The sequence below is a fragment of the Notothenia coriiceps genome, unplaced genomic scaffold (assembly GCF_000735185.1).
Source record: "Notothenia coriiceps isolate Sejong01 unplaced genomic scaffold, NC01 NC01_scaffold00015967, whole genome shotgun sequence".
In the NCBI taxonomy this organism is placed as follows: Eukaryota; Metazoa; Chordata; class Actinopteri; order Perciformes; family Nototheniidae; genus Notothenia; species Notothenia coriiceps.
Genome location: NW_011348668.1, coordinates 1 through 15,069, shown reverse-complemented (window position 1 = coordinate 15,069; position 15,069 = coordinate 1). Strand labels below are relative to the sequence as shown.

At 41.2% G+C, this 15,069-nt stretch overlaps 1 protein-coding gene across 1 annotated transcript; it reads right to left on the bottom strand.

Moving 5' to 3' along the window:
* Window positions 1-4,210: 4,210 nt before the first annotated feature.
* LOC104949351 (serine/threonine-protein kinase PAK 1) lies at window positions 4,211-13,432 on the bottom strand (the record flags this gene model as incomplete). The annotated part of the gene is made up of 9 exons (XM_010775707.1): window positions 4,211-4,385; window positions 5,815-5,952; window positions 7,069-7,265; window positions 8,248-8,347; window positions 8,525-8,642; window positions 9,493-9,605; window positions 11,331-11,379; window positions 12,347-12,410; window positions 13,409-13,432. Coding segments are annotated over 9 exons (890 nt in total), but the record flags the coding sequence as incomplete, so codon positions are not given.
* Window positions 13,433-15,069: the final 1,637 nt, after the last annotated feature.

Genomic DNA, 15,069 nt, shown 5'->3' with positions numbered 1-15,069 from the left:
TTGAGAGACAAAATGAGAAGAAAAACCATCTAGAAAATCACATCTGATTTTTAAAGAATTTATTTGCAAATTATGGTGGAAAATAAGTATTTGGTCAGCTACAAACAAACAAGATTTCTGGCTCTCACAGAAGATGAAACGTGGCTGGGTCTTTCAACATGACAATAGCCGCATTCACACCGCAGGACTTTCCCTGGTACTTTGGTTCTTTAGCTCCGTTAGTACCAATAATGTCGCGTTCACACCGCCGGACTACCGCGCGGGCAACGAAGGAGTGGCTTCGTAAAAAGCATTTCAAGGTCCTGGAGTGTCCTAGCCAGTCTCCAGATCTCAACCCCATAGAAAATCTTTGGAGGGAGTTGAAAGTCTGTGTTGCCCAGCGACAGCCCCAAAACATCACTGCTCTAGAGGAGATCTGCATGGAGGAATGAGCCAAAATACCAGCAACAGTGTATGAAAACCTTGTGAAGACTTACAGAAAACGTTTGACCTCTGTCATTGCCAACAAAGGGTATAACAAAGTATTGAGATGAACTTTTGTTATTGACCAAATACTTATTTTCCACCATAATTTGCAAATAAATTCTTTAAAAATCAGACAATGTGATTTTCTGGATTTATTTTTCTCTCTTTTGTCTCTCATAGTTGAGGTATACCTAGGATGACAATTACAGGCTTCTCTCATCTTTTTAAGTGGGAGAATTTGCACAATTGGTGGCTGACTAAATACTTTTTTTCCCCACTGTACCTGAGTCTTGCTTGTGTCCACCTGGTGAATGTTAAATCCAATATTTAGCTTCTGGGGAAATGAAGCCGTTTATGAATAAAAAACAGGGAAAAAACAACAGACCAGAATACTGTTTTATTTTTTCATTGTTCAGAGTTGTTGGAAATCGTCAAAAGGACATAAAACAGATACATGATGGCTCTGACCGCCTTATCCTGGACTGTACGAAGTGTGAGGAAAGGAAAAGGCTACAGATCTGTTCAATCATGGATAGATGGGCTCCAGGACCCATACATGACAGATAACCCTCACCCCCCCACCACGACATCAGACCAACACCGACTGAAACTGAGATTTTCTGAACATCAGATCGCTATTAACAATAACAATCTTGCAATGACCTTTCTTTATGATAAGGCTAATCAAGGATCAAAAATAGTTTGAATGTTGTGGATGCAAACTATGTCCTGATGTTTTTATTTAACGACTTATCCAAAATAACATTGTCAAACTCATTTGGTATAAGATAAATCATCTGAATACTGTTCTGTCCAATCCACCACATCATCAGCATCTAGGCAGAGTCCATTAAATGGTTAAAGTAACATTAAACCACGATTTAAAGGACATTTTAGAGAATAATTCTTGTGGTTCTACCTGACAGACGTCTGGGAATCTTATTTAGTGTTATTCAGTGTTTTTGTAGAGGATCATAAGCATGATGGTCTGTGTTCGATGCCTCTTCAGCTGCAGGGCTGCAACTATTGGTTGATTTGAAAACCTGAATCGGCAAATATTCTACCTATTCAACAAACATGCCAATCCTACTGCTTTTACATTTTTATATTATTCAAAGCTGAGTTACTTTGTGTTGTTGGATACACCAAACAGCATGGGATGTTGTTTGCTATTTCGCAAAGACAGTAATAAGCAGATATCTGATAATCAAAATTCTTGTTAGTTGCAGCAACTTGCTGCTCAAAATGTTGCCATAATTCATTAAAGTAGTCTTGACTTTTGAAAATGTTTAACACCAGGGGTTACACTGCTGGAAGAAAACGGTAGTAACGGCTAACAGGATAAATTAAAGTGATAGTTTGACAGCTGTTTTGGAAAAGTTTCATTTACTCTGCAGGTTTTATTCTGCCGCTGGAATGTAGAGCAGGAACCTGCCGTTGGAGGAACCTTTGGCTCTTGCAGGTTTTAACCTGTGACGTTTTTTTTCTGGCAGCAGGATAACAACTCCAAAACTAACACTCAAATGTTGACGTGCAAATCAAAAGGTCATTCAGACTTTGATCAATTGTAAAAAAAACTGTGAGTCTGTAAACAAAGGCTTAAACTGATTATTGTCTTCTTTTTTTCTTACACATTTTGTAAAATAGAAGGCAGAACACAACAGCATTGTACCATCATAGAATGTATCTGTCTCATTCTTCTGAAAATAGGATTTAGATATATTTCCAATCGTACACAAGCACCCTTCATGTATTGTCACTTCTTCAGGATTGAAACAACTCATTCATTATTTTTCCTCTTCATGTTGAAAGTACCATATAAAAAAGGTTGACATGCACATTCTCTCCTCCAGCCCGCAGAAAGGAAAAGTCCCACAGCCGTAGATTAAGCATTTTTGGCAGAGTGGATTATGGGTTAAAAGCATATTCATCCTTGTGTTAACCTAATTTGTGCAAGAAGCTGAGATTCCTTCCTTTTAGCTTGTTGAAATTTTATTTGTTTTATAAGGAGAAAAGGAGTGTTTTTAAGCTAAAGCTAATTTACTACTGTCTATCAATTTGAAACAGGATGTGATTATTTTCTGGAGGAAACCCAATTAATAACAGCTCTGACAAGAAAATGCTTAACTAAGTACAGCACAATTGAGTATCTCTGGCTACATCCATTTTGATCAATTTTCTATTTTGAGTCAATTGTTTTTGTAGGAGTGCAATACTACATCAGCGGAGTCATGCTCATATATTTTTTGACAAAAAAACTGCGATCCGATTCTCAGACTCAGATCTGTCCTCTCTAAGGACCCAGCCTCTCAGGCAGCAGTCATAAGGTACACCAGAGAACCTTGACCTGAGGGCGACTTTGAGCCCTGCAGGTACCTGCACTCTGGAAACACTCCACACTCTCAGAGTTGTGTATTATTTACAAACCTAATAAAGAAAGGAGAGTAAAATAAGAAGCTGCTTACTCCTGAGAAGATGTCATGAAGCCAAAAGGCTGTTAATCCAGGGAAAAACCCCAAACTGTCCAAACTCGTCCCATCAATGGCTCTGGGGCCTCCAGCCATTCCTTATAATAATTAATATTAATATTCTCACATCTCTCAGCTGCAGACACCGCAATGTACCAAACATCGTCCCTCTCTGTCAAAAAGTACAGAAGGTAAACTTACAATCAACTTAAATCCCAACATTGTTTTAGTGAGAAAACAAAACATAGACTTACCCAACACACACAAGCACGCATACATGTTGATAAAAGACAGTGATAAAATAAAAATAAATCAACAAATGCACTTTTAAATGAGAGAAAACAACTAATCCCATAGATGCATGAAAGGAAGCCAAACCCTTAGCTCACACACAAAAACGTACACACATAAGAAATAAACTGATTTAAAAACACTTCCCATGAGTATTTGGGCTCTGCTGACTCTCCAGTATTGGCTTGCCAGCGATGACATCGGCGTCCTGATCAGAGTCCAGTGGAGTGTCTTGTAAAAAAGTAAATGGAAGAAAATACCCTTCTTTCCCCTATGAGGGTATGTATAAGGGTCAAAGGTCATGGGTGAAGAAGCAGTCGGTGCAGGTGACAAAAGACATGTTGTCACCTTGAGACAAAAGAAGGGAGAGAAGACTGCTGTCATGTGACCCAGATAGCAGCCACTGCTACCCTCCTGTGTACAAGAGGAGAAGAAAAAGGGAACAAAAGAGAGGAAGAAGGGATGATGGGTAGAGAGAGACAGCAGGAGGGACACAGAGAGGGACAGAGAGAGAGAGGGACAGAGAGAGAGGGAGAGAGGGACAAAGAGGGGGACAGAGACACAGAGAGGGACAGAAAGAGACAGATAGAGAGAGGGACAGAGAGAGAGAGGGAGAGAGGGACAGAGAGAGAGACAGAGAGAGGGACAGAAAGGGACAGAGAGCGGGAGGGACACAGAGAGGGACAGAGAGAGAGAGGGACAGAGAGAGGGACTGAGAGGGACAGAGAGAGGGACAGAGAGAAACAGAGACAGAGGGAGGGGCAGAGGGAGGGACAGAGAGAGGGAAAGAGAGAGGGACAGAAAGGGACAGAGAGAGGGAGAGAGAGAGGGACAGAGAGAGAGACAAAGAGAGGGACAGAGAGAGAGACAGACAGAGAGAGAGAGGGACAGACAAGGGGAGGGACAGAGAGAGGGACAGACAGGGGGAGGGACAGAGAGAGAGAGAGACAGAGAGAGGGACAGACAGGGGGAGGGACAGAGAGAGAGAGAGAGAGAGAGAGAGAGAGGGAGGGAGGGAGTGGACAGAGGGAGGGACAGAGACAGCGAGGGGCAGACAGAATGTTGAGTGGGGGGCTAGCGGTTGTTCTTGGCAGCCTCCTTGGCGGCCACGATGAGAGGAGTCATACTGGAGAGGGGCTTCGCCATCTTCAGGAACTGATGCTGAGGAGAGTAAGGGGAAGAGAAACAGAGAGGATGGGGAAGGAGAACGGAGGGAAGGCGGCAGAGGGAACAGAGGGGGGGCAGTATGGAGGTGGAGAAAGGAGAAGTATCAGTATATTAGTTCACTGTGTAAAAACAGAGAAGACAGAAACACAAGGCACCTTTTCATTGAATTGACACTCTTCGTAGGACTTCTCCACACACAGTTGCCCCTTCACTCTATACACTTGTGTGTGAGAGTAAATTACTTCAAATATTTAAAGGCGACATATCGTACGATTGTCCATAGTTAATGCAATATAAATCATATATTTACTCCGTTGTTTAAATGTAACTTAAAGGTGACCTATCATGCAAAATGCACGTGTACGTCTTTTATACATGGATATGTGTCCCCGGTGTTCCAGGGAACTCACCAAGTGTCAGAAAACAGAACCCTCTCTATTTTCCTCCATACCCAAATCTCTTAAAAAGGGACTGCAACGGATCTGATACAGACTGATCCAGATTTGAACACTTCTATGACGTCACAGAAGTGGCGCTACGGCTATTGGGCCAACCCCACCAATCAGGAGGAGACAGCCACGGACATTGCCGTTCGAAAGCGCTGGAGACGCTGTAGTACATATTCCAGGCCTGTAGATGGTGCTATATTATTCAAATATAGCATGATAGGTCCACTTTAAGGAAGATTTTTCCAAATAGCAAAGATAGTAGTCCATACCAATACCAGTTACATTTGATTTGTGTTTCCCAATTCAATACATACAAATGTTGCTATTTGCTTTTAAATATTAGCTTTGATTAAAGTGTGCTAAGGATTACACCTAAACACATTGTGATGCTGTTTTAATACCTAAACAGATATTGAAACTTTCATTATGTAACTCAATAGGGACTGGCTTTGTTAAAGTCATTAGCTCTATTATTTAGCCCACAGGCTGCTAACAGCTAACAGTAACTTGCTCCACTCTTATAGACCCACTTATTTGGGCATTAACACACCCAAAGTCTGCTTGACTAGATTTGGCAAAGCTGCTTTCAAAAAACTTTCACATTTTTGAACTAAACAGAACACTAGAATATGTTTCTGAAAATAGGTGAGAAATTGACTTTGAATCAACCTTTAAAAAGGGTCACTTCAGACAACAAGGACTCTGTGAGCACATCAAATCAAAAGGAGTCTAACATTGAATGCCTTCTTTAACAGACTCCTTCTCAAATATGATAAAGTTCCAGTTTCCCCTCTCAGCTGAGTCATGGTACAGTTACACAACTCAGTTACACCCCCCACCACCACGTCTCCACACCTGTCTGTCTGTCTGTCTGTCTCAGTGGACAGCTGACACACACACACACACACACACACACACACACACACACACACACACACACACACACACACACACACACACACACACACACACACCTGCAGCAGCTCTTTAGCCGAGCCTCTCTTCTCCACGTCCATCTCCAGACATCGGGTCAGAAAGTCTCTAAAGGTCGTCGACAGCTTCTCCGGGTTCTGCAGCTCCGGAGTCCCGTTGGTTGCTATAAGATACAGCGCCTAGGTAACACACACATGTTAGCAACATGTTAGTGTGCATCGCATGCAGCACAGGTATGCATGATTCACAACTAACCTCCACTCAGGTTAAGAGTCTGGGCACACTTTCTTTCAAATCTCACATCACTCGGTCTGCCTATTTTCATCTACGCAACATCAACCGCCTCCGCCCGTCCCTTAACCCTAAGCACCGCCGTTCTTGTTCACACCCTGTTCACTTCCCGCATTCACTACTTCAACTCCCTTCTCTTTGGTCTCCCTCTCAAATCCATCCACTGCACCCCCCTTCCGTTTAACCACCATGGGGTCTAGAACCTTCTGCTTCTGCCGCTCTGCACCCCGCCTCTGGAACTCTCTCCCACCTGACATCCGCAACACTGACTCTCTCCCCATTTTCAAATCACGTCTCAAAACATATCTCTTCACACTCTCATATCTACCATGATCATTATCCATCACACATCCAATGTTTTATTTATTTTATTTTTTATATACTGCATTGTCTTGTTTATGTTTTTTATGTCGGTGTTATGTATTGTGTATCTTGTTTTTTTGTATGGCGACCTTGAGAATGAATTATTATTATTATTACATTACATGTTACTTGTTAGATGCTTTTATCCAAAGCGACTAACATACTCAATACTGTGGGCAATCCCCACAGGAGCAATTTGGGGTGAAGTGTCTCAGGGACACAACGACATGCTGACTGCAGTGGGGTTTGAAGCTGTGCTCCCCTGATCCCAACACCAACGCCCAACCCACTGCACCACACGCCTCCCAACTACAACTATGTATAGAACATATATGTCTGTGTTAAACAGTTTACGGTAAAACACTGCTATGACAATATGTATCCTAATAATCTAAATATAACACTCTGATAACTAAACAATTCCCTTTTTATAACACCTTGTTAAATATGTAATCCCTAAATATAGTTTAGACCCACTTAGTTTCCAAAGAGAAATATCTTCTTATGTTTAGTCTGACATGATATTTACTGTAAACACTATTGACTCTCAAAAGTGTATTCCTCTCTATGTTTTACAGCTTCTACTGACTATCTTCCCCGACAGCTCCTCTTCCTCCCCCCTGCAGTAACCACACTCTCACCCTCAGGGGGTTTTCGTTCAGGTACGGCGGCTCCCCCTCCACCATCTCTATGGCCATGATGCCCAGAGACCAGATGTCCACTTTGGGGCCGTAGGCTTTGCGGGTCACCACCTCTGGAGCCATCCAGTAGGGAGTCCCCACCATGGTGCTGCGTTTACTCTGCTCCGGAGTGATCTGAGCGCAGAACCCAAAGTCAGCTGTAGGAGGAGAGAGAACAGAGTGAGTTTTTATGCATATACAAAGTTTAAAGGTCACCATCAATCTGTAACACTCTGTGATATATTTCAAAGGTTTTGCTTGAAGGTCATGCACTAGTTTGAGCTCATTGACAACCAAACACACCTAAGTGGTAAGTTATTGCATTAAATGAACACCAAACCAACAAATCATCAGTAAATGAATGCAGCAAGTGGGCCAAAAGTGTCAACGAACAGACATATTTGGCCTCTTTGAAAAAGTTGAACATTTACCAAGTTTATAATAATCATAATTTTATATCTTAAAGACTCATGTTGAGTTTACAATTCTCAGGAAAATCCAAGTTAAAATGTTATTTATTATTACACTCTGTCCATGGTAGTTAGACTCAACTTAAATACTGGTCACAGTAGAATCAGAGCGCCCTCTGCTGGTCATGACAAGCAACTTCAACAACAATCTTACCCAACCTCAAAGCAACAGTGGTGTACAACAATAGATTAAAGGTCCCATGACATGGCCATTTCTACTGATCATAATTTCATTGTTGAGGTCTACTAGAATAGATTTACATTGTTCAATGTTCCAAACTCACATTGGTTTCTCATACAGCATCTCTGTAATGTATGTGTATTCACTCTCTGTCCTACACGCCTTGTTGTAGCTCCTGCCCCCCCCCCCTTCCTATGAGCCCAATGTGCTCTGATTGGTCAACCTGGCTGTGAGTGTGTGTGTGTGTGTGTGTGTGTGTGTTTGCGGAGATCCACGGAGCCGCGGCTGAGAAAAGATAAGGCTGAGTGAGTGTGTGTATGTGTTTTTTACTCGCTACAGGGTGTACTTTGATGGTTTGTGACTTTGCAGTCCGTTTACATGCAGGAAAAGCTTCATCACACACAAGGGGACGGGTAATAACCAGAAAAGCATGTCATGGGACCTTTAAGAAGTTATACATGTCTTTTAATAAATATGACCCAGACTCACTGAGTTTGACGGAGCCATCCATGCCCAGCAGGATGTTGTCGCTCTTAATGTCTCGATGGATGACCTGGTTCGAGTGGAGGAACTCCAACGCCTGGAGACACTGAGAGACAGACAGGGAGACAGGCATAGTTTATATTACTGTTAAAAATATTTATATTAAATCAGAAAAATAACAGTCAGGACACATGTTTAGGCAGACACATAGAGACAGAATGATGACAGTGATGAGGTCAAAATGAGCCTTAAAAATCCTCCCATGTCCCGTGTCTCTTCTTACCTCTCTGCACACAGCAGCTATCTGGGCTTCATCCATGCAGGTCTCCGTGACGACGTCAGTCAGCGACCCTCCGGCCAGGTACTCCATCACAACCCACAGCTCGTCTCCAACCAGGTAACTGTGGGAAACATCACAAACATGCAGGTACTTATATGATGTACATCTTTTGTGTTTCAATAACAACAAGACATTTCTTCAGTCATCAGACCCTATAATAAACATACACAAATTAAAAACTAAAATCTTCTTGTTTTCAAATTTTTACCAGTATTATATAATAAAATGTTCTGTGCATTGTGGACATATTTAACAAGCCAACGCTGCATTTTTCTTCAACCCCAGAGCTACGGGTCAGTTCCCCTTTATTTGTTAGACTTTGGAAATTAGGACAATTATTTTCAAATGTTGGTAAGAACACATTCTTAATATGTCTGTAGTTTCCACATTTAGTTAGAATGACTACTTGTGTCTCTTCAGCTCCCCAGTGACAGCACCGTCTGAAAAAATTTACAGTCGCACAGTAAATCAGAGAGAGTTAAATGTTGTTTCCATGGGGATGACAGCATTATTACCAGTCCTGCTGGTGCTCCTCAATGTCTCTCAGGACAAACGGGTAACTACGGTAACTACACCCACTCCATAAATGTCTAGACTGTTGGCAAGGCAACAGCAACACTGAACATGATAAAGCCTTTCAACAGGGTTCAGTCTGATTAGCTCCCACTGATCCTGAATCCTCTGGATCATCTCCCATGTTTCCGTAGAATATTTGGTGTCCAATTTTTCCAGCAGATTTTGTTTTTCAACTTGCTTTACATATATACTGCATTCAATATATTTGCTGTGAGAACAACATTTACAGCAGGATGTCAGATGAGTGTGAACCTGCCAACTGAAGATATTCCACCAACCTTTAAAGCTGCAGCCTGTTCGATCTGTGTGTGCGTGCGTGCGTGCGTGCGTCTAACCTGTCTAGGTAGTTGACAATGTTTGGATTCTTATTTTCCCTCATCACAAGGATCTCATTGATGATCAGTTCCTTCTTGGGCTGCTGCTGCAGGTTCATCTGTTTAATGGCCACCTGAGAGATGAGAGGATTATTGGACTTTCTCATAACTATGCAAATAAGTCACACATATTTCAAACGAAACTGAGAGCAGAGAGGGTGGAGAAAGTGGGGGGTAAAATAAAATAAAGAAAGATGTACGAGTAAATTGAAAGAGAAAAATAAGGTGGGAGGGAATAAAATACGTCAAAAAGGGAAAATGTAAAAGAAGTGAAGACAGACAGTCAGAGGGACGTCTCTAAATCTGAGGCAGTGAAAGTGAGCACACACGATGAGACCCTGACCCAGCAGACCAGCTCCTCTGAAGTGACCCTGGAGGTCCCAGCTGGTAAACCCTGTTACTGACACAATGTTCTCACTACCTGCTGTCTGCCTCACTTTATAGGTCCCAGATTTCTAGCCTCTTCCCTAACCCCTCAGAATTTTAAAAGAGGGATTCACTTTGGACTTTATTTCTCTATAAAAAACCTGCTACAGACTCTGGTCCTTCAGCTTACATTTATTTTTAATTTTTTTATTTAACCTTTATTTAACCAGATAAAAAGCATTGAGATACAATCTCATTTACAATGCTGACCTGGCCAAGAAGGAAGCAACGTTACACATAACACATAACACAAACATATAAAATACAGAGAACATAACTAAGAAAACAAAAGACGAAAAAAGCAGTTACTACATTGTGCACATTAGGACAGTAAGAAAGGCACTACTTATTACTGCAAGAGCAGCTGGTGGTAAGGACTTCTGACAACTTCAATTTAAAACATGCTATAGAGACAAGAGCCGTCAGTTTGAGGCGTGATTGAAGGTCATTCCAAGACCAAGGACCATAATAAAAGAGACTCCTTTTTCCAGCCTTAGTCCGCACAGCAGGAACCTGGAAACGTATCCAGGCACTGGATCTGAGGTTGTAAAAGTCACAAACTGGAGCAAATCTGGCACATATGTACAGTGGAAGCTTTCCTAAAATGGCTTTATACATTCATAAAAACCAATGCTGCATCCTACGCATAGTGAGTGAGGACCATCCAGTTAGGATATACAGTGTGCAATGATGAGTCCTATAGGATGCATTTGATATATAACGCAGTGCAGCATGGTAGAGTGGGTCAAGTTTGGCCAAGACAGTGGGACAGGCAAATCTATAAATGGTATCACCATAGTCCAGCTGGGACATTAGCACTGTCTGCACACCTCTGTTGTCTGTCCTGACTCTACAGACAACGGAGGTGATTTTAGATATGAAGGCTAGATGTCACATGTTATTAAGCTCGATCACGATAACAGTAATGATCATTGGCTCAATGAACCTGTCCTCCTAAGTAAATATACTAAGAACCAACCCAAGGCGAGAGGCAAGAAACACAACAGTAAGTTTTGATTCTGATATTATTTAGAAGGCTTGTATGTGGAGTGGCAGTGACTGAGTGTCAAAATTGTACTGATTTTTATTCTGACTTATTTCATTCTATTTCATTAATATTTTACTACCTACATCCTATTTTTTTCAAAAACTAGATCCTACTGTGGGATTAATCTCCACTTTAGCAGCATAGCTTTATGGATGGCCCCCTTTCTCCACTTTTTTCATTCTTTGAAGGATCACCATAATATTACAGGACAGGAATGTCTGTAGGTTTTAGTCTTGTAACTAAACATTATCTTCAAGTTTATCCAACATGTCCTGATTAGTGAGAGTCCCCTCAGAGCACAGAGGGAGGACGGGGGGGCACACACCTCCTGTCCTGTAGCGATGTCTATGGCTGTGTACACCGTCCCAGACGCCCTGTGAACACACAGCAGAGCACAGATACACATTAGGTCAGATTAATTCAACTTAACATTAATTTCAGTGATTTTAACTGATTCATACTGTAAACGTATACCTTCCAAATAAAGTTTGTGTAAATGGTCAGAGCACATTCTGCACACACACAGCCTACATGAAATTCTAAAGTAGTGCTGTATAGAAACAATGTTCCAAACTAATAAGAACTTTTTGTATAAAACATGTTGAGGGTTAAATGCACTGTCTTTATTAAAATAAAAAAGTATGTGGTGGTGTGATTTGGACCCCTGTGCTATTGAATTTGGATAACCTATGATAGTGTTAGGGTGAGTGAAGCAGGCAGGAACCAAATGCTGAATAAACTGAAAAAATACCTTTATTTCAAGGATTTAAGGAACAAAACAGAACACTACCTTGTGAACACAGTCAACGACAAACAATGAACCAACAATGACAGACAGAAAAACCAGAACTTAAATACACACAAGACTAATCACACAAACAAGACACAGGTGAGGAGGGAGGAGAAAACACAGGGGCACCAGGTGAACACAATCAGGTAATCAGGTAGGAGGGAAAACAGACAGAAAGCGACAGGCAAGACAGGGGGTGAAGACTTTTCAAAATAAAACATGAATCCAAAGACAGAAAAAGACAAGACAAAACACAACACATACAGATTGTGACAGATAGATTGGAAAAACGTGCATTACCTTGACCCAAACCAAACGAAAAGCTGCTTTACCAGATGTTACGTTGGGTTTAGAATATTAAAGATTCTCAAAGAGTAATACAAACACTTGTGGGCCTGTTTTCGTTCATGTCAATCTTCTGAAATCTTTCTTTGCACAGCGAAAGCTCTTTCTACATAATGTAAAGCCAAACTTCATTATCTCATGAGAGTTGAGTGAGTGAACTGATCACAGGAGCCTCAACATTCTGACTCAGCAGTTTTATCACTCACCCCTGTCCAATCTTCTCAAAGCGTGTATACTTCTTCTTGGGGTCTCCCACACTTACGATGGTCCCTGAGAAAGACAGAAAAAGAGTCTCTTATTGACCGGTCGTAACGAGCAGTAAAGTATGAGGAGACAGGAAGTCATGTCCTGTAACTTCCTGTTCCCTGAACCTACAGATCTGAATTGATAGAACAGCTGACTTTCTATCCATCCACAGTGAGCTCTATGGTCATCACACTCAGGTCAATGCAGCATGCTGACCGGGAGAGGGAGCAGAGAGAGAGAAGAGGAGCTACACAGAGAGAGAAAGATGGACAGAAGGAAGGAGACAAAGATTTAACCCGTCAGAAACTAAAAGGAAAAGTACAGATAGTAAAGAAAAAGTTTAAAAACAAGAAGTAAGAGTGATGGAAGGAAGAAAAGTAGTAAAACTGAAACAGCTTGGACACTAAGACACAGACAGAAAGAAATTAAGGAAGAATTAGAAGTAACAAAAGAAACAGACTGGAAAGGAAATAAAAAAACAGAGGAGAGGAGGGGGCTAGATTATGAAATAAAAAATAGCTGAATAAACAAAAGAAAAGCAAGGAGGGATGAAAGGCAGAAATTAATAGCTTAGACTCAGTGGATCAGTGTGCTGATCTTCCGATCAGAAGAGCGCTGGTTAAATCCCAGCGGCAGTCAGCATGTGTCTGAGGCCTGAGTGTATGTGAGTTGGGTAAAAAGCATCTAACGAGGGACATGTAATGTAATGAAGTCAGGAAGAAAGGTAGAATGAAGAGATGAAAGAAGTTAGAAGTAGACATGACAAAGATAGAAAATAATCAGAAAAAGGGCGAAAAACAATGGAAAGGGAGGAAAGAGGGGATCAGCTCTGAGTCAGTTCAGTAATCAGAGCCAACAGGCAGTGATTAGAGGACAAAACTCTGTCTCTCTGTAACCACAGGAGACTGGACAATGGAGAGAGAGGACCACCAATCAGACGTGAGGATTGGACATTGGGGGCGGGGACAGTGGATATCAGGTCTGTCAATCGGAGATACAGACAGGCAGTATCCTAGTCTTACCAGCAGAGGGAGATCTGAGCACATCTGGATAGGCGTGGGGCGAGGTTCAGAAAATATACAGGCTTTATTACAAATACACAACAACAGTTCAATGTAGGGGGGGTTGTTCAAAATGTTATTCTGAAGGGTTGATGTACGACTGTCCAACTATACCAACATTTAACTGTGGGCAATACATGGCAATAAAAGTTAAACATTTATAAATGTATTATCTAGGTTAAATGGTGTTAAAAATTAAACGCGACGTACCAAATTCATAATTTCCATATTATAACTCATCATTTATCACACAAACTTGATTCTGTTCCTGAGTGTTGGTGCTTGTCAACTTATTGAGAATAACTTTCAGAGACTAATGCGACTGGGTGTGAAGCTTCAAATGCTATAACAAGAAAGGAAAACTATGAATGAATATCAAACATGTTCACACCGGCTCCTCCTTCCTGTGAGGGAGGTGCAGGACTTTGAGAGGAGAACCAGTGATTTCTGGGTTGGCTAGAGTTTGTACTGGCATATGATTTGATTGGCTAACGCTTCTGTCGAAGCTTCAAAAGTAGAATATTGCTCTACTTTTGAAGCGAGCAACACGAAGCGACGCAACCACAATGCAGTTCGGCAAAGTGTGACGTCACCACATTCAAAGTGAATGGGCAGAAGCGTTGAAGCTTTAACGCACGCCACCGTGTGGACGGGCTGTGACGTCAGAGTCTAACTCCCGCCTGATCCAAATAAGGCAAAAGAGGCGGGACCTACTGCCACCGAGCTGGAAGTTCCAGAGCTAGCTCAGGTTAAGAAGCTAGGCCAACATGAAATACATGCATACCAAGTTACTGCGTCGCACTTTGGTTTTGATAAAACAGTGTAGTTCCACTATATAAACGTTAAATTCATAATCAAACGAGACAATCTGCAAGATAATTAGCTCTTTTTTGTTATTCTTAATGCTTGTCATTCACATGTTAATAAAATAAAATAAGTACCGATACATACAGATGTAGCACTTCATTTCAGACTCCAGCTTACAGCTTCCTGCCTACGACCTGCCTAAAACCAGTATAGAGGAATGTTAAGCCCTATTTTCCAAGAGGGCGTTGCCAGATTTTCAATTTCAGGTTTTAACCAGGAGATTGCGCTTCATTCACAAATACAGAAAGACAAGTTTCATGGACTTTCAGTTGTGTTTTGAAGAGCATTTGAAAACATCAATATTTTAGATCAACTAAAGTATATCTAATCTTGTAATTCAATAATATATAGTCTTTATATATCAAATAATCATAATTAATAATGTAAATGTTTACATTACACTTCTTTATTTGTTATGCTCATACTTTTACCTTTACAATCGTTTGCTTTAATATGCAGTATATTTTTTGTATATTTTTGTGTTTGCTTCCTCCTGCTCCTTTTCGGACACATACTGTATGATTTATTATTATTATTAATATGAAGATATTATTAAGATAATATAAGATGTTACTTTATTGATTGAACATTTTAGTTTAGAATGTGTTGTCCCACGGTAATTCAGAAGGCTCACAGGTCACATTCCGACCATTATTTAAAAACAATAGGTGCTTTCACACCGTCTACAGTTTGATTTGTATAGAGGGAGCTCTGTGGCCAGTGTTCGAATTACCCATTTGCTTTCGGGGAGCCCT